Raw genomic sequence first — 25,922 nt, 5'->3', positions numbered from 1 at the left:
TAGGCCTGAGACCCTGCAGAGCCACCTTGTGGTCATTTTCTTGATTCCCGATGGAACATTGACGATGGACATACCACCCACAAGCTCCTCACCTGGCCTTCCCGGCATGTGGACTGGGGGCCACTTTTATAGGAGAGGCCAAGCCGCTACAAACACCAGATGGGTCACAGCAGGGGTCTGGAGACTTCCGTAACCTCGACTACCTGGAGATTCCATTGCAGCTGCTGCACCAGAGGCATTGACAGCCTCCAGCACATGGTGCAAGGCTTCTCATCTGGCAGATGTGTTCTTTTTAATTCCCATCGGAAGAAAAGATTAAAAACAGCTTAAAGTCATATGGGAAGGATAGTGGTGCACAATCCGTGGTTTAGTCCCAGCTCTCTCCTGCCCTCAGTCACGATGTAGGGGCTCAGACCTTGAAGGGTTCAAGGTCTGGGTCATCCTGGCCATGTAGACACTGCAGTGCTGGCTGAGGGCGAAGGAAATCTGGAACAGGTGGTGGTGGGAGGGAGATTAGGACATCAGTTAGGAAGACCTGTTGTAGCCACAGGAACTGTGGCCGGTTTCATTAACCCTCCCGGGTTAGGTCTTTTGGAGAGATTGTGACTGGCACTACCTGGAATACTAGTTGGTGGCAGGTTCAACTTCATGAGGGCAAAGGGAGGTCTGAGTGGTGCCGGGGATAGGGTAGGGGATTGGATCAGCCTGCTCTTGGTCTCACTCTAATTCTAGCGATAGCTGTGGAAATCGTTCTGCGTGGACTTCACAGTCATGGAATCCTGCCCACACATCAAACCCAGCTTCTGTTCTCTGCCCTGCTCTGACACTGTGATTAGTGCACTACCCGTCTTGGTACACACATCTTCTTAGGGTAGCCCTGAACTAATAGGGTGTGGAAGCCAATGGATAAATGCTTCTCCCTGTTGACCCCCAGAAGCAATTCTGAGAGGCATTCTGGACTTCAAGACCTTAGAAGGTCTTAACAGAATCAAACCCAGTGGGTGGACCACTTACCCCTGTGGTCACTAAGTCGATAACCTCTCCTCCTCCCTGTGTTGGCATTTTCTCCTTCCCTGGGATCATTTTCAACATAAAGTCCCTGCACCCAAGTCCTCGTATCAGGCTCTGCTTTCTTTCTCTTTCTTCCCTGCCTTCCCTCCCTCCTTCCCTCCCTTCCTCCTTTCTATTTTTCTGTTGCCCGGGCTAGAGTGCAGTGCTGCCGTCACAGCTGTGCTAGTCACAGGCCTAGTGCTCAGGAGGCTGAGGCAGGAGAATCGCGGAAGTCACAGGCCTAGTGCTCAGGAGGAGCACTCGAATTCATAGGCTCAAACAGTCGTCCTGCCTCAGCCTCCTGAGGAGCTGGAACTAGAGGAGCCGACCACCATAACCAGCCAATTTTGTTTTGTTATTTATTTATTTTTTCGATTATTTTTATAGAGATGGGGTTTTACAATATCATACAAACTGGTCTCAAACTCCAGGGCTCAAACATTACCCTCTCCTCGGCCTCCCAAAGTGCTGGGATTACAGGGGGATCAGCCACTGCGTCCAGCTCAGGCTCTGCTTTAAAAAAGCTCAGGGCCTGGGCGGCGCCTGTGGCTCAGTGAGTAGGGCGCCGGCCCCATATACCGAGGATAGCAGGTTCAAACCCAGCCTCGGCCAAACTGCAACCAAAAAAAAGCCAGGCATTGTGGTGAGCACCTGTAGTCCCAACTGCTCGGGAGGCTGAGGCTAGAGAATCGCGTAAGCCCAAAAGCTGGAGGTTGCTGTGAGCCGTGTGACGTCATGGCACTCTACCGAGGGCGGTAAAGTGAGACTCTGTCTCTACAAAAAAAAAATTAATGAATTAATGAATTAAAAAAAAAAAAAGCTCAGGGCCAGGTATTGTGGCTCATGCCTGCAATCCGAGAACTCTGGGAGGCTGAGGCAGATAGATTGCCTGAGCTCAGGAGTTTAAGACCAGCCTGAGCAAGAGGGAGACCTCGTCTCTACTAAAAATAGAAAAACTAACTGGGCATTGTGGTGGGCACCTGTGGCCCCACCTCCTTGGGAGGCTGAGCCAAGAGGATCTCTTAAGCCCAAGAGTTTGAGTTTGCTGTGAGCTGTGATGCCACAGCACTCTACTAAGGGTAACAGAATGAGACTCTGTCTCAAAAAAATAAAAAATAAATAAAAGAGAGCTCAGGTTAAGACAGATGACAAAACCATTGGTGGTCAAGTCACCAAGTTTATGCTGTCAAAGGCTTAAAGGTTTCTAAGAACAGCTGCCAATTGTCATGTCTCAGGCTAGGTGCTGTTCGACTTTGAATAGTGTTCGTGAGTTCTCCTTATGTGCCTGGGGTCCTGTTCTAAGCCCTTTATATTCATTATCTGAGTTCATCTCACAGCAGCTTCGTGATGTATTGTTTTCTTCCTTCCGTTGCCCTCCCTCTCACAAATAAGGACACTGAAGCCCAGAGAGGTTCAGTAACTTATCCAAAGTTACACAGCACATGACTGGGCCTACTAGATTTGGGTCTGTCTGACTCTAGAGCCCCCAGACCCCCAGCCTCTTTAATATATCAATTTCCCCAAATAAAAATACCAGCAGAGAAAGGGGAGCTTATGCTAATGAGTGCTGCTTTATGGCAGCATGATCCTTAAACTCATCTAGACCTAGGTGAGCAGCGTCCCTTCCCAGCCTGCAGAGGCATTCCCAGGGGCTTCCAGTGTTCTTTGCTAGGATTCACACCTAGTTCAACACTTCCCAAGCTGTGGGTGACCTTGTAAAATGACATCTGAGTCTAAGTTTCCTTAACTGTAAAAACAAATTAATAACATTGGCCTCATAGGATGTTACCATAGAGTTAGTGTCTAATTAATGATAGATTTTCTAGTCAGAGATTCATTGTTAGGAACATTTAAGACTGAGTTTCAGGCAATCCCCAAAAGAAGAACAAAGCAGAAATGTTTTGGTCAAGTTGTTTTGTTTCTCTAGAAGCCTAAAAATGACTTGTATTGGAATTTACTTTCAACTTCAAACCAGAAATCATTTTGGCCTCTGGAGCAAGTTGAATTGTGGTGCCGCAAAAAGATCCATGTCCTAACTCCTGGAACTCATGAATATGATCTTATTTGGGAAGAGGGTCTTTACAGATGTAATCCCATGAAAGTTCTTGAGACAAGATCATCCTGGATTATCTGGTTGGGCCCTAAACCCAATGACAAGCATCCTTATAAGAGACAGGCAGCAGAAGAGGGAAAGACGGCCACGTGAAGACAGAAGCTCAGGTCGGAGCGAAGGAGCCACAGACCCAGGGCCCCCAGGGCCCCCAGGGCCAGAGGGCCAGGCTCCCATCGAGGCTTCAGAGGGAGCTGCTGACACCTGGATTTTGGACTTCTGGCTTCCAGAGTATGAGAAAATAAATTTCTGTAGTTTTCAGCTGCCAGTTTATAGTAATTTATCACAGTGGTCTAGGTAACCAGTGCTTTCTCCCTTCCCCCAACCAACTCTGGGCAGTTCTCTCCACAGAGTTTGGGAAACGAAGCCACACCTTTGACATTAGCTAAATCTTGGGGACTGAGAAAGACCCTCACTATCAACATTCTGGCAGCCTTACGCAGTCTGAGAGCAAATGGAAATAGCGGATAAAAAAGGTCCTGGAGTCGTCGTCACGTTCTCTGCTCTTGGCAACCTCAGGCATTGCTGTCTTCAGACACATTTTCAAGGTCATCTATTTTTGTTTTAGAATTTAGACATGGATTTTGCTTTGTACTTTTGCTTTTGAACCCACGGTGGGCTTACAGGTGTCATTCGTGGGGAAGAAGAAACCTGAAAAATGGTAATTGTAATATCTCTGAGAGACACTTATGAAGAGGACAGTAGTCTAACAATTATTCTTATAAAAATGATGAGGGAATGGGGAGAATGCTTCATACCTAAAAATAGCAAAAGCAATTCAAATCCATTACCACTGGAGTCTCAAGTGACCAAACTGCTGTCTACTGACAGGATTGGCTATATACCCAAACGGGCCAGAGAAAAATATCTAAACATAAAAAATGGGAATTCACTTTAGGTAACCAGGTTAGACAATTTTTTTAGCGTCAGAAATGTTTGGGTTTGGTTTTTTCTTCATGTAAATCAGCTTCGTAAAAAGCATCTTACCCTGAGATATAGTTTTTCTTTATATTTCACAAGATGAGTTCAGAATAAACACATTCAGTTTTACAATCATTACAGGCTTCTGAAACATAAAAGCAAAAATAATCCAATAAACTTAAGATGTATGTCCAGAGAGGCTCTTTAAAAAGTCCTATTTCTCAGGACGGCACCCATAGATCAGTGGGTAGGGCACTGGCCACATGCACCAGGGCTGGTGAGTTCAAACCCAGCCGAGGCCTGCTAAAACAAAAAAATAGCCAGGCATTACAGGTGGCGGGCACCTGTAATCCCAGCTACTCAGGAGGCTGAGGGAAGAGAATCGCTTGAGCCCAGGAGTTTGAGGTTGCTGTGAGCTACAATGCCATGGCACTCTACCAAGAGTGACATGGTAAGACTCCGTCTCAAAAAACAAAAAAATCCTATTTCTAGTAGGTAGGTGGCCTGACAGAACCAAGTACTTACTGGCTTTCCCTGAACTACGTTAAACAATTTATTCTTGAAAATGTTTGAGTTGGGCATGATGGCTCACACCTATAATCTCAGCACTTTGGGAGGCTGAGGCAGGAGAATCACTTAAGGCCAGGAGATCAAGACCAGCCTAGATAAACGAGACCCCAGTCTCAGAAAAATAGAAAAATTGGCCAGGCATATTGGAGCATGCTTGTAATCCCAGCAACTCAGGAGGTTGAGGTGGGATCACAAGGATGACTTGAGCCCAGGACTTTGATGTTTCGGTGAAGCATGATTATGACACTGCACCCTAGCCTGGGTGACAGAGCAAGACCCTGTCTCAAAAAAAAGTATTTAAGTAGTGAGCAGTGACTCTACACCCTCCTTTCTGGATTTTGTTTTTTTTAATGACATGGGCCTAGAACATCCTCCCGCCTTCCCTGGTCCTCCATCCCTGATGGGATTGCTCAGAAACTATGGAAATGGGGGCTGCCAGTTTCCTGGAATGTTCCTGTGGTTCCCATTTACTCCATTCCTGGGCTCCTAAAGCTCTTAAGCACAGTGATATCTCAGGGACCTCTCATCTCATTTCAACAGCATCCCTTACCCAAGCTGTGGCTCACCTTGTTCTGTTGGTGCCACCTCCAGGAACACAGGGGTGGCATAATGTATCTCCTGGGAGTCTCCAGCCTCTGAGCAAGAGAAAAGGAATAGGAGTTATTGGGCCAATTATCTGAACCTCTGACCCCATGAGGGCAGTGCCACAGAGACTCTGGACTCCACAGAGTACCCTTACCATCTTGGGCTATGGAAACACACGGCCCTGGTTCCACATCTGGCACAGGTTCCTCATCTGTAAACAGGAATGACGCAAATCCAGAGTTAGCAGTGTTTGTGTTAGGGCAGGTAAAGTGCTTAGCACCAGGCCTGGAACGGGGCTGGCACTCGGCGGTGACTGCAATTGTTCACATTGTCCGCCAAGGCCCTGTAAGGCAGGGTATGATGCCTGCTTTGAGAGGCAATCTTGAAGACTTTGGATCATAGTGGGGATTATTCCAAACCCACGTCAAAAAATCACCAAGACTTTTGTTCTTCTGCTGCAGGAGATAGCTCAGGGGAATCTGACCAGAGATCACAAGGTTGTCTTAGCCAAAGACGGGACTAATCCGGCAGAGGTCACAAGATCCTTTTAGCTGAAGATGAGATGAACCCAGGCAGAGGATTTGAGATGGTTTTAGCCCAAAATGGGATTATGAGATTAATCAGAACCTTTAAAAACTCTGTGCTTCTGTTCAAAAGGGGGGCGCAGGTGTTTTTTGAGACAGGAGTCTGCCAGCCTCCCCATTTGCTGGCAAATTAATATACTTCTCTTTCCTTCTCCTCAGAAACAAATCTAAACAACAAAGAAAGCACCAAGACATGTTGTCAAGTGAAAAAATCGAGGCATTGAATGGCTGTGGTAGGCCAGCATTGCTACCATTTGTTTAGCTTACACACAGAATATCTGGGAAGGGATTGACAAAACGGGTTGTGACCCCTGGAAAGTGAGACGAGGCACCAGGAATGAGAGGGAGATGTTGAACCCTGTTCCTTTGTTCAATTAATTTTTTTTATAAATTTTTTTGTTTTTAGAGACAGAGTCCCACAGCTCACAGCAAACTCCAGCTCTTGGGCTTAGGTGATTCTCTTGCCTCAGCCTCCCGAGTAGCTGGGACTACAGGCGCCCACCACAATGCCTGGCTATTTTTTCTTGCAGTTTGGCTGGGGTCGGGTTTGAACCCGCCACCCTTGGTATATGGGGCCTGCGCCCTACTCACTGAGGCACAGGTGCCGCCCCTTTGTTCAATTTTTTACCCACGTGTCTGTGCCACCTTAAAAAAATTTAAAAAGACAAAAGCCTAAAATACCCGACAAAGTTCTCTTTCATTTTTTTTTTTTTTTGAGACAGAGTCTCACTATGTCACCCTCAGTAGAGTGCAGTGGCATCACAGCTCACAGCAACCTCAAACTCTTGGGCTTAAGAGATTCTCTTGCCTCAGCCTCCCAAGTAGCTGGGACTACAGGCATCCTCCACAACACCTGGCTGTTTTCTTGTTGCAGTTGTCATTGTTGTTTTAGCTGACCCTATCCATATTTGAACCTGCCAGCCTCAGTGCATGTGGCTGGTGCCATAGCCACTGTGCTATGAGCACCAAGCCCAAAGTTCTCTTTCTTACCTGTTTTATTTATGCTGATATTTGCATATATCCTAACTTCCATGCGTGTGGCTCCACAGTCCTTGGGGGCGTTACGTCGCACAGCTTTTCCTACATAAATTGGTACAGAATCATTAAATTAAACCAATTCAAGGCGGCTGCTGTGGCTCAAAGGGGTAGGGCACCGGCCCCATATACTGGAGGTGGCAGATTCAAACACAGCCCCAGCCAAAAACTGCAAAAAAAAAAAAAATTAATAAATAAATTAAAAATAAATTAAACCAATTCAGCCATATATTTTTGTTGGTGGTGGTGGTCTCTTCTGCAAAGGAGTAAAATTCCCCCAAATCTCGGAAAGAAAGAGTGACTTGCTCCAATGGCCCAGAATGTTGTCTAACAAAGAAAAACCATGGGCTCAACAAGGAATCTAAAGCACCCACTTCTCCAAGCCAGGAGCTGTTCCAACTTATATTCCCAACTTTATGAGGAACGTGCTTTGCCTATCAGATTATGCTTTACAACACATTTTCTTTTTTTTTGAGACAGAGTCCCACTCTGTTGCCCTTGGTAGAGTGCCGTGGCGTCACAGCTCATAGCAAACTCCAGCTCTTGGGCTTAGGCAATTCTCTTGCCTCAGCCTCCCAAGTGGCTGGGACTACAAGTGCCCGCCACAGTGCCCAGCTATTTTTTTGTTGCAGTTTGGCTGGGGCCAGGTTCGAACCTGCCACCCTCGGTATATGGGGCTGGCACCCTACTCACTGAGCCACAGGCACCACCCTCCAACACATTTTCTTTCCTCCCTGAAGAGAACAGTTTATAAGAACCTTTGGAACAGTCTTAAAGAAGCATATCTTCAAATGACAGTAAATAACCCAACTGTACTCTGTTTTAGCTCTGGCCAATGTCACTCGGAAAGAAAGAGTGACTTGCTCCAATATTAATGCCACTTTTGCAAGACCTGGGTCTTTTGTAGGAAGGGGAGAGATGTTTTTCCCATGTATGAGGTGTGTAAATTGTGACATCACTGTTTTGTGTCAACTGAGTTCCCCTCTCCCCCCGAGTTTTGGCTCTCTAGAAATGGAGGGGATCACAGGGGCCCCACACTTATTATCTTGTTCTCTTGTCAGTATCAGAGCATCTCCATGACCCCACCTCACAGGCCAGATCACTGAGGCTCAGGGGCCTGCCCAGCACCCCTTGGCTCTCCGGTGGGTGTCAGTGCCAAGATATAGTCTTTTGTGGAAACTTTAAAATTCTTCCACAATGTGTGCCAAATAAAAAAGCCACTTTGAAATCATAACCTCAGGTGGTCAGAAGATATAAAGAGTGAAAAGTGGTAACAGAGGCTTCTAAGGAAATAGAGTTTTTTGCTGAATTTGGCACTTGAGGTGGGGAAGAAAGGAACAATGCTCTTATTTGTCTTCGTGTGATGAGTGTCCCCCCAGTACCACATCCAGCGAGGCTGCTGAATAATACAAGGCAGAGCTCTTGGCTTTGAGGAGTTTGCGGTCAGGACAAGCTATGCAATGTGTTGGGCCCAGTGCAAATATTTGTTTGCAAGTTCTTTTTTTGAGAAAGTCTCACTATGTCACCCTCAGTAGAGTGCTGTAGCATCACAGCTCACAGCAACCTCAAAGTCTTGGGCTTCAGTGATTCTCTTGCCTCAGCCTCCCAAGTAGTGGGACTACAGGCACCCGCCACAACACCCAACTATTTTTTTGTTGTAGTTGTCATTATTGTTTAGCTGGCCCAGGCCAGGTTCAAACCTGCCAGCCTGGGTATATGTGGCTGGCGCCGTAAACACTGTGCTCCAGGCTCTGAGCCTGTTTGCAAGTTCTTTTATTGTTGTTGTTGTTGTTGTTGTTGGGCTGGGTTCGAACCTGTCATCCTCGGGATATGGGGCCAGTGCTCTACTCACTGAGCCACAGGCGCCACCCTGTTTGCAAGTTCTTAAACTTACAAGCAAGCAAATCTTCCACAAAGAGTCATACAAACAAGAGAAAAGGGCCTCTCATTAAAACACAGTAATATTTGTACTCCTGGTTGAGCATGGTGGCTCATGCCTGTAATCCTAGCACTCTGGGAGACCAAGGTGGGAGGATCACTTGAAGTTAGGAGTTAGAGACCAGCCTGAGCAAGAGCGAGCTCGGGTCTTTACTAAAAATGAAAAAAGTAGCTGGGTGCTGTGGCAGGTGCCTGTAGTCCCAGCTACTTGAGAGGCTGAGGCAAGAGGATCTCTTGAGTCTAGGAGTTTGAGTTTGCTATGAGCTGTGATGATTCCACAGCACTCCACCCAGGGCAATAGAGTGAGACTCTGTCTCAAAAAAAATTTTTTTTAGGTAGTGACAGCAGAACGTTAAACCAGACATGGAACCCTCCTTGTCACGGTGACACAGCTTGCATGCCCATGAAGCTAGTTCTGCTTGCAATCTAATTCAGAGAAATGAGAACTGTGACTGTGAACTGTTGAGGAAGTCTGTTTGGTTTATCCTTCCCTTTCTCATCTTTCTCTCCTATTTTCCCTGTTCCATTTCTGATCCACCTTGTCCCTTCCTCCTCACCCTCTGCCCTGCTGTCTGTACCCAAAACCCACAGGCAAGCAATGGCAAAGCGCCTGGAGAACTTACTTGCTTTGTATTTGGATAGTATCCAAAAAGCCAGGATGAGGGCTATCACCATTAGCCCCAATAATAGCCCCGGGAGCAGTAGCTGCAAGCAGAGAGGACAGCCATCCTCACCTGGAAGACAGCATTCATCGGTGACCACAGTGCTTTCTTTCCCCATGACACTGAGCTGGTAAATGTTCTAGAAAGGACAATCACAGCCATCTCCCAAGTTAACCAACATACTGTGCATCCAGATTCCCAGACTGCTATAGACATCTACTCATGAGACTTAACTTGTTATTCAATAAAATTCCCAAAGTCACAAAGTCACCAAGTACATCTTCCACAGCCTCATCTGAGGAAGAGAAAAGCACCACAGCATTTAACAGGAGATGGCTGGCAGCAGTGTCATAAGCATCAGAAAGATCAGAGCCCTGGGCCATGCTGGCACAACAGTGTCTCCCAAACAGCTGCCATCTATTGATATGAGTATTCGCTGCACGCCGAACACTGTCAGGCACTTTGCACATGTTGCCTTATTTACCTTTTTCGTACTCCCTTTTTATAGATGAGGAGTGTAGGACTTAGAGAGGTTAAATGACTTTCCTAACATCACAAAGCCTGTAAATGGAAGGGCTGTGATTTGTAGTCAGGTGCTTGGCTGCCTAGCTCACTGTCTTTCCAAGGATGTGGCTGGGGGAAGTGTTCAGTGTCCAAACATGCCTTTCTGCCTTTGCCAACCTAGCTTTTCTTCTATCCTTCTCCTACCTTGACAAATGTACCTTAGTAAGGACCTGGAAGGTCAGGTTTGCAAACAGAATTCTAAAACTCTCCAGAGTTCTGCACCATACCAAGGCAGCATGGGGAGAGCCCACTGCCATCCCAGCCTGCCCCCCTTCCCACCTGCGCCTGCAGGGGCCTTGCATGTCCATGGACTGCCAGCCTGCCTGTCCAAATACTGTCCATTACCACCCGCAACAGCTCCCTTAGCTTCTGTTCTGGGAAGTTCCCACTCTAACTGTGCTGTTCTCGAAAAAACAAGCGAGGGTACAGACTCCTGCACACTTTGGAAGTGGGTTCGGATCTAATTGGGTAGGTAATTTGGGTCCAGGTACCCAGAGTGTGGAGCAGAAAAGTGGGGGTATATACAGGTCCAGGTGGGCATGTCCCCATGGCTCCCTGAACTCGTAAGCTTACAGGTAGGTGCATAGGCTAGAGGTGCCGGAGCAGAGTCCTTCAAACGCAGGGCTGGGTCAGGGGCCACTCATGCCCTAAGCAGGTGCTCACCAAACATTAGCAGTGGGGCAGTAAACACCCAAGTGGAGGGCACAGATGCCAGAAGTCAATAAAAAGCAAAGAGAACCAAAAACCTTGCATTTCTCCAAGAGAGATGCAAATTCTGATATGGCTACTTAGAACCCAGGTAATGGAAAGTCTCACCCCAAAGCCCCCTCCTGACCAGATTCTAGGCTTTTCTATGGTTTCTCTGTGGCAGAAAGCAACCAATAGAAGTTGCATGGACCCTGCCAGCAGGACCCCGGAATCAGAAACAGGTGACCAAAGTGGGAAATAGGTGGGCAGAGGAGCAGCTGGAGTTTCTGGAAGCAAGTCCAGACCCTGCTGCAGGAACTCAGGTGCCCTCACCTGTGGAGTCCATGGTGACGGGCCGGCTGTACTGCGCGAGGTCAGGCAGCCCATTTCTAGCTTCACACCTGTACTCTTCCTTTTCCTCAGTGTTCTTCCTGGTTAAGTTCAGCTCGGCAGGCTCCCTTTCATTCTTGGAAATAGCTGATGATATGGGGACATTTTTTTCAAAAAAAGTATAATTGATGGGTAGCGAGCCACGGACCGAGAGGCAGCTTAGTGTTACATGTCGTTCTGTCCCTGTTGGAGTGACCGTGATGGTCAGCTCTGGGGCAGTCACTGGGTCTGGAAGAAAGAACGTGCACGTGAAAGGGATGAGCAGATTGTGTTCACTCACTCGGTCCACGGATGGAGACAGAACCCCTGCTCCGTTCCAGGCTGTGGACCCAATGGTGAATGATGCTCTTCCTGGGAAGCCAAGAAGCTGGCGAGCCAGCGGGCAGGGCAAAGGGGCCTGTGGCCACGCCCATGTGGTGAGGAAGCCAGAAAGTGAGGGCATCTCTCTGCTTTGAAGAATTGGGGTGCAAGCTTGTCTTTCACAGAATTCACAGTCTGCTTATTGTTGATAAGGACTATAATTATCAATCCAGTTCCAGGTATGAAGTGGTGAAGTGCTTTTATGCTCAATCCTTATAAAGGTTACAATGAGGCCTTTTTTTTTTTTTTCTTTTTTGGGAGGTGGAGGACTTACAATCATTTTTAAAATTATTTAGAACTTTTTTAGGAAATAGAGTCTTACTTCGTTGCCCAGGATGGACTCAAACTCCTGGCCTCAAATGATCCTCTGCCTCAGCCTCCCGAGTAGCTGGGACTACAGGTGTGCACCACTGCGTCTGGCTCTGCATTTTTTTTTTTTTTTAAGAAATCCAAAAATATTGGGCAGCGCCTGTGGCTCAAGGAGTAGGGCACCGGCCCCATATACCGGGGGTGGCAGGTTCAAGCCCGGCCATGGCCAAAACTGCAAAAATAAATAAAAAAAAATCCAAATCATTTTCTCTAACTGTATGTTCATTTATAGAATTCAACTGTGTGGTTATCTTTCACATTGTCCACAAAGCAGGAAGTAACCCTCCTAAATAGATTCAAGGGAAACTCTCAACAGGAAATGTGTGTGTCTGGTACACCCTTTCAGGCCAAACCCTATCTTGTGGGAGAAGCCAGCTATATGTTTTGTTTTATAATTCAATGATAAATCAGTCTTATAGGAAAGGAAGAATAGTGGTGGAGTATCTGTCATGTTCCAGGCAGGCAACTCATTTTATCCCATTTGACCATTAAGTCCTGCAAGGTAGATAGTATCACACCCGTTCCACCAGATGAACCAGCTGTGCTTCAGAGAGGTTAAGAAACTTGCCCAAGATTACACAGTTGGTAAATGGCAGAGTCAGGATTGACTCCAGAGTCCAAAAAAAAATTTTTTTTTGAGACAGAGTTTCACAGCTCACAGCTATCTCATACTCTTGAGCCCAAGCGATTCTCTTGCCTCAGCCTCCCGAGTAGCTGAGACTACAGGCGCCCACCACAAAACCCAGCTATTTTATAGAGGTGGGGTCTTGCAGTTGTTCAGGCTGGTCTCAAACTCCTGAGCTCAAGTAATCCACCCACCAAGGCCTCCCAGAGTGCTAGGATTATAGGAGTGAGCCACTGTGCCCGGTTTATACAATTTTTTTTTTTTTTTTGGGCCGGGGCTGGGTTTGAACCTGCCACCTCCGGCATATGGGACCGGCGCCCTACCCTCTGAGCCACAGGCGCCGCCCAATTTTTTTTTTTTTTTTTTTTAACAAAATCAATTTGGTACAGAAACAGTAAAACATAGGACCAAAGTAAAAGTAAAACCAAAGAAAAGAACTTAGAATCTCCTTGCTCCGTCTCTTCCCCTGTGCAGAAATCCCTGTGACAAGATGAATGGAATGGCACCTCGGGATGGTGACCTCAGACGGCAACTTAGCTTGAGAATAGCACCAACAGGATATTCTTCCTGTGGAACTGAAATCTACCTCTTGTAATTTGCAGGAAAGAGGAGTTGAAACATTCATGAGGAAGAAACAGCACGGACTCCTCTCTGAGATGGAAGGATTCGAATTGATACCTAAAGTAACTGGAAAAATGCAGACTTCTCTGAGAGTTTGTAGAAAGACTGGTAAAAGGAATAACAGAGCCGCCATGATCTGAGGAAGGGAGCTGCAGTGAGTTGTAACTCTTCTTTCTTTCATTCTTGTTTGTTTGTTTGTTTTGGTACATTCCGGAGAGAAGAATGAATTAGTTTCCAGGAATGGAGGAAAACTTTGATAAACCAGTTATATTTTAGACATTTCAAGGAGTTAGGCTCGGCACCTGTGGCTCAAGCGGCTAAGGCACCAGCCACATACACCTGAGCTGGAGGGTTTGAATCCAGCCTGGGCCCACCAAACAACAATGACGGCTGCAACCAAAAAGTAGCTGGGCATTGTGGCTGGCACTGTGATGCCACGGCACTCTACCCAGGGCAGCAGCTTGAGGCTCTGTCTCAAAAAAAAAAAAAAGAAAGAAAGAAATTTCAAGGAGTCCTTTAAGCTCATTCAGCTACCACCTTCCTTGCAAGACCTTTCCTAAATCCTCCAGCAAAAGTGCTCCCTCTTCCTCTGTCCTTCCTGTGACCCTGCTCTTCCTCCACCGCACCTGACCCCACCCCAGCACATGGTTCCATTCTCATGCTACTTTTACTACCTCTTAATACACGATCCACTTGGGTATCTCAGTGTCACATAACCTGCTTGAAACTGAGCTCTAGTTAATCTGCCAGTTAATGAATCCATCAATAGGTAGGTAGAAAAACATTCAAAACTCCTATTCTTGGGCTCGGTGCCTGTGGCTCAAGCGGCTAAGGCGCCAGCCACATACACCAGAGCTGGGGGGTTCGAATCCAGCCTGGGGCTGCCAAACAACGACAACTATGACAACTACAACCAAAAAAAAAAAAAAAAAGAAAGAAAATGGCCAGGTGTTGTGATGGGCGCCTGTAGTCCCAGCTACTTGGGAGGCTGAGGCAAGAGAATCACTTAAGTCTAGGAGTTGCAGGTTGCTACCCAGGGCTATAGCTTGAGGCTCTGTCTCAAAAAAAAAAAAAAAAAGAAAAAGAAAAAAGTCCTGTTCTTGGCCAGGTGCAGTGGCTCACACCTGTAATCCAGGCACTTTGAGAGGCTTGGTAGGAGGATCACTTCAGCCCAGGAGTTTCAGACCAGCATGAGCAAGAGTGAGCCCCATCTCTATAAACAATAAAATAATTAGCTGGGCGTGGTGGCACATGTCTATATTTCCAGCTGCACAGGAGACTGAGGCAGGATGATCACTTGAGCCCAGGAGCTCCAGGTTGCAGTGAGCTATGATGATGCTACTGCATGCTAGCCTGGGTGACAGGGCAAGACCCCACAAGGGCAGGAACCAGTGTAGATTGAGCTTAGCACAATCTGTGTTCTCATTACATATTTGGTGAGTGAATTAATGATTAATGAATTTGTGTTTATGGCTCATCCTCTCAACCGTTCCTGGATTGGGGACAAGATCATGTCTTAGGTCCAGTAGCAGGGCCGAGCGCAGTGACTCACCCCTGTAAATCCTAGCACTCTGGGAGGCCGAGGCAGGTGGATTGCCTGAGCTCACAAGTTCGAGACTAGCCTGAGCCAGAGTGAGACCTCATCTCTAAAAATAGCTGGGCATTGTGGTGGGTCCCTATAGTCCCAACTACTTGGGAGGTGAGGCAAGAGAATCACTTGAGCCCAAGAGTTAAAGGTTGCTGTGAGCTATGATGCCACGGCATTCTACCAAGGGTGACAAAGTGAGATTCTGTCTCAAAAAAAAAAAAATCCCAGTGGCACAATTGTTTGCCCAGAGTAGGCACTCCATAGTGCCTACTGATCTGACTCAACTGAAGAAGACACAGTTTTATAATCTATCAAACTCTAACCAATCGCAGGGAAGCTGTGCACAGAGGCATGTGCATTGATGGACTGGCTGGGGCAGCAGGAGGCTGGCCTCTAGAGAATGTTATTAGCTAAGTTACTGCCCTCACATTATCCACCACGTTTCAGAACCTTGTTTGCAGGGATTTTCCCCTTCTTTTTAATATTCCTTTTATAATTATGACTTCTACTCACTTTATGTCCAAAGATCTAACCTGGAGTTCTTAGTGATCTCTAAAACTTTTTTTTAATGAATGATTTATTAAGGGATGGCTGGTGCTCGCTCAGGCACAGCAGCCCGATCTCTAAAACTTTATGCAAAAATTTGCATCTATAGTCTTATGCATATTTCTCCAGGGAAAGCATCCATTGCTCTCCTTAGATTATTAAGATAGTTATAACCTAAAAAGCTAAGAATCACTGACCTACAGTAGGGTTACCCAATAGAACTTCCTGTAATGATGGAAATGGTCTATGTCTATCTTGGTCACTGGCTGCCACCTGTGGCTATTGAACACTTGAAATGTAACTAATGAGAGAGTGGAACTAAAATTTCTCATTTCATGTAATTTTTCTTTTTTTTTTTTTTGTAGAGACAGAGTCTCACTGTACCGCCCTCGGGTAGAGTGCCGTGGCGTCACACGGCTCACAGCAACCTCTTAACTCTTGGGCTTACGCGATTCTCTTGCCTCAGCCTCCCGAGCAGCTGGGACTACAGGCGCCCGCCACATCGCCCGGCTATTTTTTAGTTGCAGTTTGGCCGGAGCTGGGTTTGAACCCGCCACCCTCGGCATATGGGGCTGGCGCCCTACTCACTGAGCCACAGGCGCCGCCCCATTTCATGTAATTTTGATTAATTTGAATTTAGATTGAAATAGCCACATGTGGCTAGTGGCTACCATACTGAGTAGTGCGGGCCTAGAGAACCAATCAGGAAGTTGGGGTTCCTATGTTTGGAAGACTCCAGGAATAATACACATGTATTACCTAGAAACCATTCCTTCTCTCTCATGAGTGTATTATCAAGGTTCCCTTCACAGACAAGGCCATTAATGCTAGACTGTAAGATGCTCAGGGCAGGAAAATGGGAGAGGCAGCAGAAGGCCGGCTGACATGGAGAGGGCCTGGAACTTCAACCACCCTCTCTACAGGGCCCAGTACTGATTCCAAGACTTCTTATTTGAGTCTTCAGAAAAGAAAAAAAAAAGTGATTTTTGTCCCATGATGGGAATCATAGAATAAAGCTTTTGGAAAAGATCTCAATAATCTTACTGTTACGATATCAGACTTTTGGCTAAGGCTATATAAGACTATTATCTGAAATTGTCAGAAGTCTTTGCAAGAGAAAGTGAAATGGAATTATCAAGAATAAAGATCTCCACTGGGCGTGGTGGCTCATGCCTGTAATCCCAGCACTCTGGCAGGCTGAGGCAGGTGGATTGCTTGAGCTCAGGAGTTTAAGACCAGCCTGAGAACTTGGGAAGCTAAGACAAGAGAATCGCTTAAACCCAAGGGTTTGAGATTGCTGTGAGGTTGCTATGGTACTCTACCGAGGGTGACATAGTAAGACTCTGTCTCAAAAAAAAAGACTAGCCTGAGCAAGAGCAAGACCCTATCTCTACTAAAAATAGAAAAAAACTAGCATGGCCTTGTGGCAGGCTCCTATATTACTAGCTACTCAGGAGGCTGAGGCAGGAGGATTGCTAGAACCCAGGACTTTGAGGTTGCTTTGAGCTGGGCTGATGCCAGGGCACTCTAGCCTGGGCAACAGAGTGAGACCGTGTCTCCAAAAAAAAAAAGAAAAAAAAAGAATATGGGTGGCACCTATGGCTCAAAGGGTAGTATGTCAGCCCCCTATAACGAGAGTGGCAGGTTCAAACTCAGCCCCGGCCACCTAAAAAAGCAGTGGCAACTGCAACAAAAAATAGCCAGGCGTTGTGGCAGGTGCCTGTAGTCCCAGCTACCGGGGAGGCTGAGGCAAGAGAATCGCTTAAGCCCCCCAAAAAAGAGTTGGAGGTTGCTGTGAGCTGTGACACCATAGCACTCTACTGAGAGCAATAGAGTGAGACTCTGTCTCAAAAAAAAGAATAAAGATCTCAGGGACATAGTTTCCAGACATGAAGAGCCCTTCATAGAAGAGGAAAGAATCCCACAAGTCGCAGGGCCTTCACTTACCGGCAATGATGAAGTTGAAGTCATGACTATATTTCACACAGTTTAAAACTTGGGCTTTGCATTTGTAGGGGCCCAAGTCACCAGCTTCAGAGATGTTGAGGTTAAAAATCATGGGTTCACCTGTTCCATTCTGGGTTCCCAAGAATTTCTCATGCCGAAACAACGAGTAGGTGATCTGCAGTGATTTGTTCTTGTGGGAACAAAACAGAGACACATTTTGACCTCTCATGACCATGTTAGTTTTTGAGTACACGCGTGGAGAAGGGAATTCTGGAAAATAAAACACAAGAAAAGGACCTTGTTAACATCCTTTGATTATAACCCAGTGGTTGTCTAGCCATATTGTTATGGGGCCAGGTGGTAGGGACACTCTGTTCCTGATGAGCCACCCTAACACCAGAGCTGCGATGCCACGGCACTCTACCAAGGGCAACATAGTGAGACTGTCCCAAAAATAAAAACTTGGTATGCTGACTTAGAAATATTAAAATAGTTCCAAGCTCTATGACCAAACATTGTGTCTGGTGGCTGTTTTGTCCATTATTTATTTATTCATTTTAATTTGGGGGAAATTTTAAACATCCTAGCAGAGAAGACAGTAGAATGAACCCCAATGGACCCATGACCCAGCTTTAACAATTAACTCATGCTCGGTCCCATTTAGTCTGTGGCCAGCCCTTCTGTTATTTTCAAGCAAATCCCAGGACACATATTGCTTTACTCAATATACAGAAAAAGAGAAAAGTAGCCCCTCCCTGACAGCAGGGAACCGACCCAGCTAGGAGCTGACCTATCACAGGTAGTCCTTGGTGTTCTGTTTTCGAACATAAATGATTGCTTAGATCACCAGCCCCAGACAAGGCCCTCCAGGACCAGGATGGGTTGAGACAAAAACAAGACCACTCCCCCAATCACGCCTGGACACAGCTCACAGCAATCTCCAGCTCTTGGGCTTAGGTGATTCTCTTGCCTCAGCCTCCCGAGTAGCTGGGACTACAGGCACCCACCACAATGCCCGGCTATTTTTTGTTGCAGTTTGGCTGGGTCAGGTTTGAACCCACCACCCTCAGGATATGGGGCTAGCGCCCTACTACTGAGCCACAGGCGCCGTCCCTTTCTTTCCTTTTTTTCTTTCTTATTTTTTAATTTTTCTTTCCTTCCTTTCCTTTTCTTTCCCTCCCTCCCTCCCTTCCTTCTTTTTTTCTATTTTTTCTTTTTTGAGACAGAGTCTCACTCTGTTGCCCAGGCTAGCTAGAGTGCAGTGGCATCAGCCTAGCTCACAGCAACTCTTGGGTTCAAGCAATTCTCCTGCCTCAGCCTCCTGAGTAGCTGGGACTATAGGTGCCTACTACTAACACCTGGCTAATTTTCTTCTCTTTTTAGTAGAGATGGGGTCTTCCTCTTGCTCAGGCTGGTCTCAAACTTCTCAGCTCAAGGGATCTTCCTGCCTCCCAGAGTTCCAGGATTATAGGCATAAGCCACCTCACCCCATCTGTCCCCTGCATTTCTGATACAGACTCAATGAAATTCAGTTTTGTTTTTATTTAGCAAGAGTGTATTATAGGAGGTAGTGTATATTTCCATTAGGAGGCCCATAATGTCTGATTATCTCTTTGTATTTTCTAGTAGCCTTTGGCAATAACCACCTAGAAGCATTAGTTCGTTAGAGTTTGCAAAACATATTAATGCCTTCTTCATTTTTAAATAAATTTTATTTTGTTTTATTATTTTATTTTTTTTGAGACAGAGCCTCAAGCTATCACCCTGGGTAGAGTGCTGTGGTGTCACAGCTCACAGCAACCTCCAACTCCTGAGTTTAAGTGACTCTCTTGCCTCAGCCTCCTGAGTAGCTGGGACTACAGGCGCCCGTGACAATGCCTGGTTATTTTTTGGCTGTAATTGTCATTGTTTGGCAGGCCTGGGCCGAATTCAAACATGCCGGCTCTGGTGTATGTGGCTGGCACCTTAGTCACTGAGCTACAGGCTCCACCTGCCTTCTTCATTTATTATCTGAAATTATTCCATAAAGTGAAAGTTGCACCAGTCAACTATTTAATTACACTAAGGTATAGTTTACATAGGAAAGGCAGGAGAAATGCTTGATTTTCTCCCATAATTGATCAGTTTTGAAAAAAGTGAATTATAGCAGGGTGATGTTTTTCTTTTAAGAATCATTATACAGCCAGACTCAGTGGCTCATGCCTGTAATCCTAACACTCTGGGAGGCTGAGGCCCGTGGATTGCCTGAGCTGAGGAGTTTGAGACCAGCCTGAGCAAGAGTGAGATCCTGTCTCTAAAAAAAGCTGGGCGTTGTGGCGGGTGCCGATAGTCCCAGTGATTCGAGAGGCTGAGGCAAGAGAATCACTTGAGCCCAAGAGTTTGATGTTGCTGTGAGCTGTGATGCCATGGCACTCTACCAAGGGTGACAAAGTGAGACTTGTCTCCAAAAAAAAAAATCACTATACACTGCACAATCACAATTGCAAAGGTATGGGATCAACCTAAGTGCCTATTGACCAATGAGTGGATAAAGAAACTGTGGTGATGGGCAGCGCCTGTGGCTCAGTGAGCAGGGTACCAGCCCCGTATACCAAGGGTGGCAGGTTCAAACTCGCCCTGACCAAACTGCAACAACAACGAAAAATAGCCAGGCGTTGTGGTGGGCACCTGTAGTCCCAGCTACTGGGGAGGCTGAGGCAAGAGATTCGCTTAAGCGCAAGAGTTAGAGGTTGCTGTGAGCTATGATGCCATGTCACTCTACCGAGGGTGACAAAGTGAGTCAGAGTCTAAAAAAAAAGAAAAAAAATGCGGTGAATATTTTGTAGTACCACGGTGTACTACACAGTCATAGAAGAACTGAATAGGTCTGGGTGCAGTGACTCACACCTAAAGTCCCAGCATCTCAGGAGGCCAAGGCAGGATGATCACTTGAGCCCAGGAGATCAGCCTGGGCAACATAGTGAGACCCATCTACACACACACAGATTAGCTGGGTGTGGTGGCTCACACCTGTACCCCCAGCTTCTTAGGAGGCTGAGGCAGGAGGATTGCTTGAGTTCAGGAGTTCAAGGTTGCAGTGAGCTAGGATTGTGCCACTGTACTCTAGCCTGGGGAACAGAGTAAGAGCTCATCTCAAAACAAAAAACAGAAAAAAGGAAGGAAGGAATTATCCTAAGTGAAGTAATGAAGTAACAGCAGGAACAGAAAAAGAAATGGCGCATGTTCTCACGACCAAGTGGGAGCTATGTAAGGATACACAGAGTAGCATAATGGACATCGGAGATGAATGTATAATGTACACTGGGTGATGGGTTCACTAATAGTGTATATAATGTGTACTACTTGGGTTATGAGTACACCAGATATCACCACTATGTAATATACACATGTAACAGAATTCAACTTCTACCTTTTAAATCTATTTTTTTAAAAAAGAATCACTATGAACTCAAATATTTAAACAAATTTGATGTGTTTCAATCTATGGGAGTTATTGTTCTGATTGTTCAAGTTTTTGGCCACTGGAAACCTTTTAAAATTGGCTCCATAGTCCTTTTGACATGATCCTAATAATCTCTGTTAGCTTGTCTATTCTTTTTTCTTTTCTTTTCTTTTTTTTAAGAGACAGAGTCTCGCTTTTGTCACTCTCAGTAGAGTGTCGTGGTGTCACAGCTCACAGCAATCTCCAGCTCTTGGGCTTAGGTGATTCTCTTGCCTCAGCCTCCCAAGTAACTGGTGCCCACCACAACGCCCGGCTATTTTTTGTTGCAGTTTGGCCAGGGCCGGGTGTGAATCCACCATCCTTGGTATATGGGGCGGGTGCTCCACTCCCTGAGCACAGGCGCCGCCCAGCTTGTTTATTTCTTATTATTTAGAAATGCCAAGGGGAAAAATAATTCCTACAAGAAAATTTAACGTACTATGAAAGAATTAAGAGAAATCTGAGGACATATTTTTATATCATCAGGTAAGATTAGTTCTTCCAAGACACAAAAAGAAGCCATAAAGAAAAGATCTAAAAAGTTGATTACCCCTAAACTAAAAACTCCTCTATGACAAAATTAACATCAAGTTGACAGCCTTTAAGAAAATAGTCAAAACAGGGTGGTGCATGTGGCTCAAAGGGGTAGGGTGCCGGCCCCATATGCTGGAGGTGGTGGGTTCAAACCCAGCCCCGGCCAAAAACTGTAAAAAAAGAAAAAAATATTCAAAACATAAAAGCAAAAAGTTCCTACATACATAAATCAACTGCTAATCAATAAAAGACAAATGATTAAATGGGCAAATAATTCTCAGAAGAAGAAATGCAGGCGGCCATCACCTAGTGGTAGGGCCAATGGATGCCTTGGATGGAGAACAGATTTAGATCCCTCAAAAATGCCACCAACTCTCTTCCCGCTCTTTGAGCTACACAATTAACATTTTTTTCAGTCTTATATAAGCTTAACTTCAAGACGAGACCTCACCTCTCTTTCCAACCAGAGAGCCAGCCCTATCCTTCCTGTTATGGGAATGCTGAAGCTTTCCTGGCCAATAAACATGAAGAAGAGGCTTGATTTAACAAGCCATGATGAAGCAAGTACAAATTAAAATAACACTGAGGGCTCGGCGCCTGTAGCACAGTGGTTACGGCGCCAGCCACATACACCTAGGGTGTTCGACCTGGCCCAGGCCAGCTAAACAACTGCAACCAAAAATAGCCTGCGTTGTGGCGGGCGCCTGTAGTCCCAGCTACTTGGGAGGCTGAGGCAAGAGAATCGCTTAAGTCCAGGAGTCTGAGGTTGCAGTGATCTGTGACACCACGGCATTCTACTGAGGGTGACATAGTGAGACTCTGTCTCAAAAAAAAAAACAAAAAAGAAAAACACTGAGTTGTCATTTTTCATTCATCAGATCAGCACCAATTTAAAAAATAATTATATCCACCACTGGGGAGGGCCTGGGAAAATTCACACTCACTCACGCTGTTGGTGACCACAGATAGATTCAGCCTGTCAGGAGGGCAACCTAGCAGGGTCTGGAATTATTAAATGTACACGGTCTTGGGCGGCGCCTGTGGCTCAGTCGGTAGGGCGCCGGCCCCATATGCCGAGGGTGGCGGGTTCAAACCTGGCCCCGGCTGAACTGCAATCAAAAAATAGCCGGGCGTTGTGGTGGGCGCCTGTGGTCCCAGCTACTAGGGAGGCTGAGGCAAGAGAATCGCTTAAGCCCAGGAGTTGGAGGTTGCTGTGAGCTGTGTGAGGCTACTGCACTCTACCGAGGGCCATAAAGTGAGACTCTGTCTCTACAAAAAAGAAAAAGAAAGAAATGTACATGGTCTTTGACCTGGAAATTTCACTTCTAGAATTTTATGTTAACAAGATGCTGTCAAACTCTCGTGCACCCACAAAAGACGTTTTGTACAAGGATGTTTATTGCAGCATCGTTTATATTACCCCCCCAAAAAAGAGCAAAACAATCCATAAGAATGGTTAAATGAGTCTTATTATGAAATATCATGCAGCTGTTGAAAAACGTGAGCTTAAACCCATATTTGTTACTTAGAAAGATGTCTATAATACATTATTAAGTAACAAAAAAGAAAGAAAAGTTACAAAAGGGTTTGTTTACTATGATGCTGAATAGAAAATGACTATTGATAATGGTTGCTTTTTTTGTTGTCTGTTTTTTGAGACAGTCTCACTTTGTTACCCTGGGTAGAGTGCCGTGGCATCACACCTCACAGCAACCTCAAACTCTTGGGCTCAAGTGATCCTCTTGCCTCAGTCTCCCTAGCAGCTGGGACTTCAGGCACCCGCCACAATGCCCGGCTATTTTTAGAGACAGGATCTCACTCTTGCTGGGGCTGGTCTTGCACTCCTGAGCTCAGGCAATCCATCTCCCAGAGTGCTAGGATTACAGGGGTTGCTTTTAGAAGTAGAGAGAGGAAAGAGCGCTTGGAGAACGTGTAACAGAACTTTCACATTTCATATAGTAACAACCACCACCTTGGCTAGTTTATGCTGACAGCTTGCTGTATGCCAGGTGCTGTGCAGAGAACACAGATTGGTTAAATCCTCAAGGCAGGCTCGGTGCCTGTGGCTCAAGTGCCTAAGGCGCCAGCCACATACACCTGAGCTGGCGGGTTCAATCCAGCCTGGGCTGTCAAACAACGACGGCTGCAATCAAAAAAGTAGCTAGGCGTTGTGGCGGGCACCTGGGTCCCAGCTACTTGGGAGGCAGAGGCAGGAGTCTCACTTGAGCCCAGGAGTTGGAGGTTGCTGTCAGCTGTGATGCCACAGCACTCTACCCAGGGGGACAGCTTGAGGCTCTGTCTCAAAAAAAAAAAAAAAAAATCCTCAAGGCAACCCTGCTAGGTGGGCACACTTATACCACTACACACAGGAAAGAAAAAAAATTTTTTTGAGACAGAGTCACCCTGGGTAGAATGTGGTGGCATCCACATAGCTCACAGCAACCTGCAACTCTTGGGCTCAAGCGATCCTCTTGCCTCAGTTTTTTCTATTTTTAGAAGAGATGGGGGTGGGGGTGGGGTCTCACTTTTTGCTCAGGCTTGCCTTGAACTTGTGATTCACCTGTCTCAGCCTCCCAGAATGCTAGGATTACAGGAGTGAGCCACCATGCCTGGCCACATGAAAGAAATTAAGCTCAAAGTTGTCATGCTTTGTGTTGAAGCTGTCAGCTGCTAGGCAACAAAACCAAGTTTAGGACCCCGTCTAACTCCATGATAGGCTGTCTCCCAGTGTATATTCCTAGTGTTGCTTGAATTATTTTACAGTAACTATGTGTTGGTTTTCTAGTTAAAACAGAGTAACAGGCCAGGAGGGGTGTCTTACGCCTGTAATCCTAGAAGTCTGGGAGGCCCAGGCAGGTGGATTGCTTGAGCTCAGGAGTTCAAGATCAGCCTGAACAAGAGTGATAATAACAGTATGATAAGAGTATAATAAGAAATAAACAAGCTATCAGAGATTATTAGGATAATGTCAAAAGTTTTAGAGACTATCATCTCTAAAAAAATTAGAAAAACTAGCCAGATGCTGTGGCGGGCACCTGTAGTCCTAGCTACTCGGGAGCCTGAGGCAGAAGGATCACTTGAGCCCAAGAGTTTGAGGTTGCTGTGGGCTATGATGATGCCACAACATTCTACCCAGGGTGACAAGAGTGACTCTTAAAAAAACAAACAGGTTGGGCGGCGCCTGTGGCTCAAAGGAGTAAGGTGCTGGCCCCATATGCCAGAGGTGGCGGGTTCAGGCTCAGCCTCAGTCCAAAAAAAAACTGCAAAAATCAAACAAAGAAACAGGTTTGGCACCTGTAGCTCAGCAGCTAGGGCCCCAGCCATATACACGGGAGCTGGCGGGTTTGAACCTGGCCTTGGCCTGCCAAACAACAATGACAACTACAACCAAAAAATAGCCAGGCGTTGTGATCGGCACCTATAGTCCCAGCTGCTTGAGAGACTAAGGCAAGAGAATCACTTAAGCCCAAGAGTTTGGGGTTGCTGTGAGCTGTGATGTCACAGCACTCTACCCAGGGTGACATAGTGAGACTCTGTCTCAAAAAACAAACAAGCAAACAAACAAAATCCACAATAACAACAAAATGACAAAGTTAAAAATTTCTTATTGTAAAAATGATCTTATTATTTTGTTACTGAGTCTCAGTAAAAAGGCTCCAACTCTCTCCCTAAAATCATTTTATTTTAAGCAGCTGGTAATTGAAAAGAATTTGTCCTTTGGTTGTTCATCCAGAACAGTGATCTTCAGCCGGTGTGCTGTGTGCCAAAATCTTTAAAGATCATTAATTAAATTATTTTCTAAAGAAGTTCAATGCATAGTAAATATATTCTATTTTTTACTCTATTTTTTTGACCAACCTAATTTAAGTGTGCCGTGGAAGTGTAGCTACAGGTTCAAGTGTGCTATGAGATAAAAAAAAGGTTGAAAAACACCGCTCCAGAAGCTTAGGAAAACATATTCATGCGTGTTCATGTTTACAGTGGACCATCTCACCGCTTCCACGACAATGTTTGTAGTAAGAGAGACATAAATGAAACTTACCATCTGCTTTTGTTGTCTCACAATCCAGTACGGCCTTCTCAACTGAAAGAGAGAAAAGGAACACGAGAAAGCTCCTTTCCCATATGATATTTTAGTTTGAAGATTCAAGCCTCAGCATGGTAATTAGGGCTCACCTGTGGCAGAAGAGAACATGGCCCAAAGGAACAGCTTGTTCAAGTGACCCTGCATTCTCCCTAATGAAGTCAGAGCGGAGGATGGAGGAGGCTTAGGAGCTGGGCAGTGGTGAGTCACTCAGAGAACTTCCTTTTTTTCTTGACCGCACTAAGAAACTCATGGGGTCTGGACAAGCTTTGCACAATATGATGACTTGTTTTGTTTTTTTTTTTCTAAAGACAGAGTTTCACTTTATCGCCCTCAGTAGAGTGCTATGGCATCACAGCTCACAGCAACCTCCAACTCCTGGGTTTAGGCGATTCCCTTGCCTCAGCCTCCCAAGTAGCTGGGACTATAGGTGCCTGCCACAACGCCCAGCTATTTTTTTGTTGCAGTTTGGCTAAACCTGCCACCCTTGGTATATGGGGCCAGCACCCTGCCCACTGAGCCATAGGCACTGCCCTTTTTTTTTGAGACAGAGTCTTAGGCTGTCACCCTGGGTAGAGTGCCATGGTGTCACAGCTCACAGCAACCTCAAACTCCTGGGCTGGGCTTAAGTGATTCTCTTGGCTCAGCCTCGTGAGTAGCTGGGACTACAG

The 25,922-nt window shown here is 46.0% G+C and overlaps 2 protein-coding genes across 8 annotated transcripts in view; one reads left to right on the top strand and one right to left on the bottom strand.

The window, feature by feature from the left end:
• POLG2 (DNA polymerase gamma 2, accessory subunit) overlaps positions 1-13,120 on the top strand; it is a 47,181-nt gene extending 34,061 nt beyond the window's left edge. The window contains exon 9 of the transcript XR_008375688.1: positions 13,053-13,120. The gene's annotated coding sequence lies outside the window, so the exon portion shown is untranslated. The remainder of the gene's footprint in view (positions 1-13,052) is intronic.
• Positions 1,188-25,441, bottom strand: MILR1 (mast cell immunoglobulin like receptor 1). 7 transcript variants are annotated; one of them, XM_053570797.1, is made up of 10 exons: positions 25,344-25,434; positions 25,210-25,251; positions 17,153-17,422; positions 11,040-11,324; positions 9,417-9,527; positions 6,811-6,900; positions 5,391-5,447; positions 5,218-5,286; positions 4,148-4,223; positions 1,188-1,824 (listed from the first exon to the last, which is right to left on the bottom strand). In XM_053570797.1, exons 1-9 carry the CDS (start codon positions 25,396-25,398, stop codon positions 4,174-4,176), a joined length of 1,029 nt encoding a protein of 342 aa, XP_053426772.1. In that variant the 5' UTR covers positions 25,399-25,434; the 3' UTR covers positions 1,188-1,824; positions 4,148-4,173. The 7 variants fall into 7 exon arrangements, with proteins under 7 accessions (XP_053426772.1, XP_053426770.1, XP_053426769.1 ...); XM_053570795.1 differs by having other exon boundaries at positions 4,148-4,226; positions 25,344-25,432; XM_053570794.1 differs by lacking the exon at positions 4,148-4,223 and having other exon boundaries at positions 1,188-3,811; positions 25,344-25,435.
• Between the last annotated feature and the right edge of the window lie 481 nt (positions 25,442-25,922).

Source organism: Nycticebus coucang, chromosome 18, assembly GCF_027406575.1.
Source record: "Nycticebus coucang isolate mNycCou1 chromosome 18, mNycCou1.pri, whole genome shotgun sequence".
NCBI lineage: Eukaryota > Metazoa > Chordata > Mammalia > Primates > Lorisidae > Nycticebus > Nycticebus coucang.
This window is presented reverse-complemented; position numbering and strand designations above follow the sequence as displayed.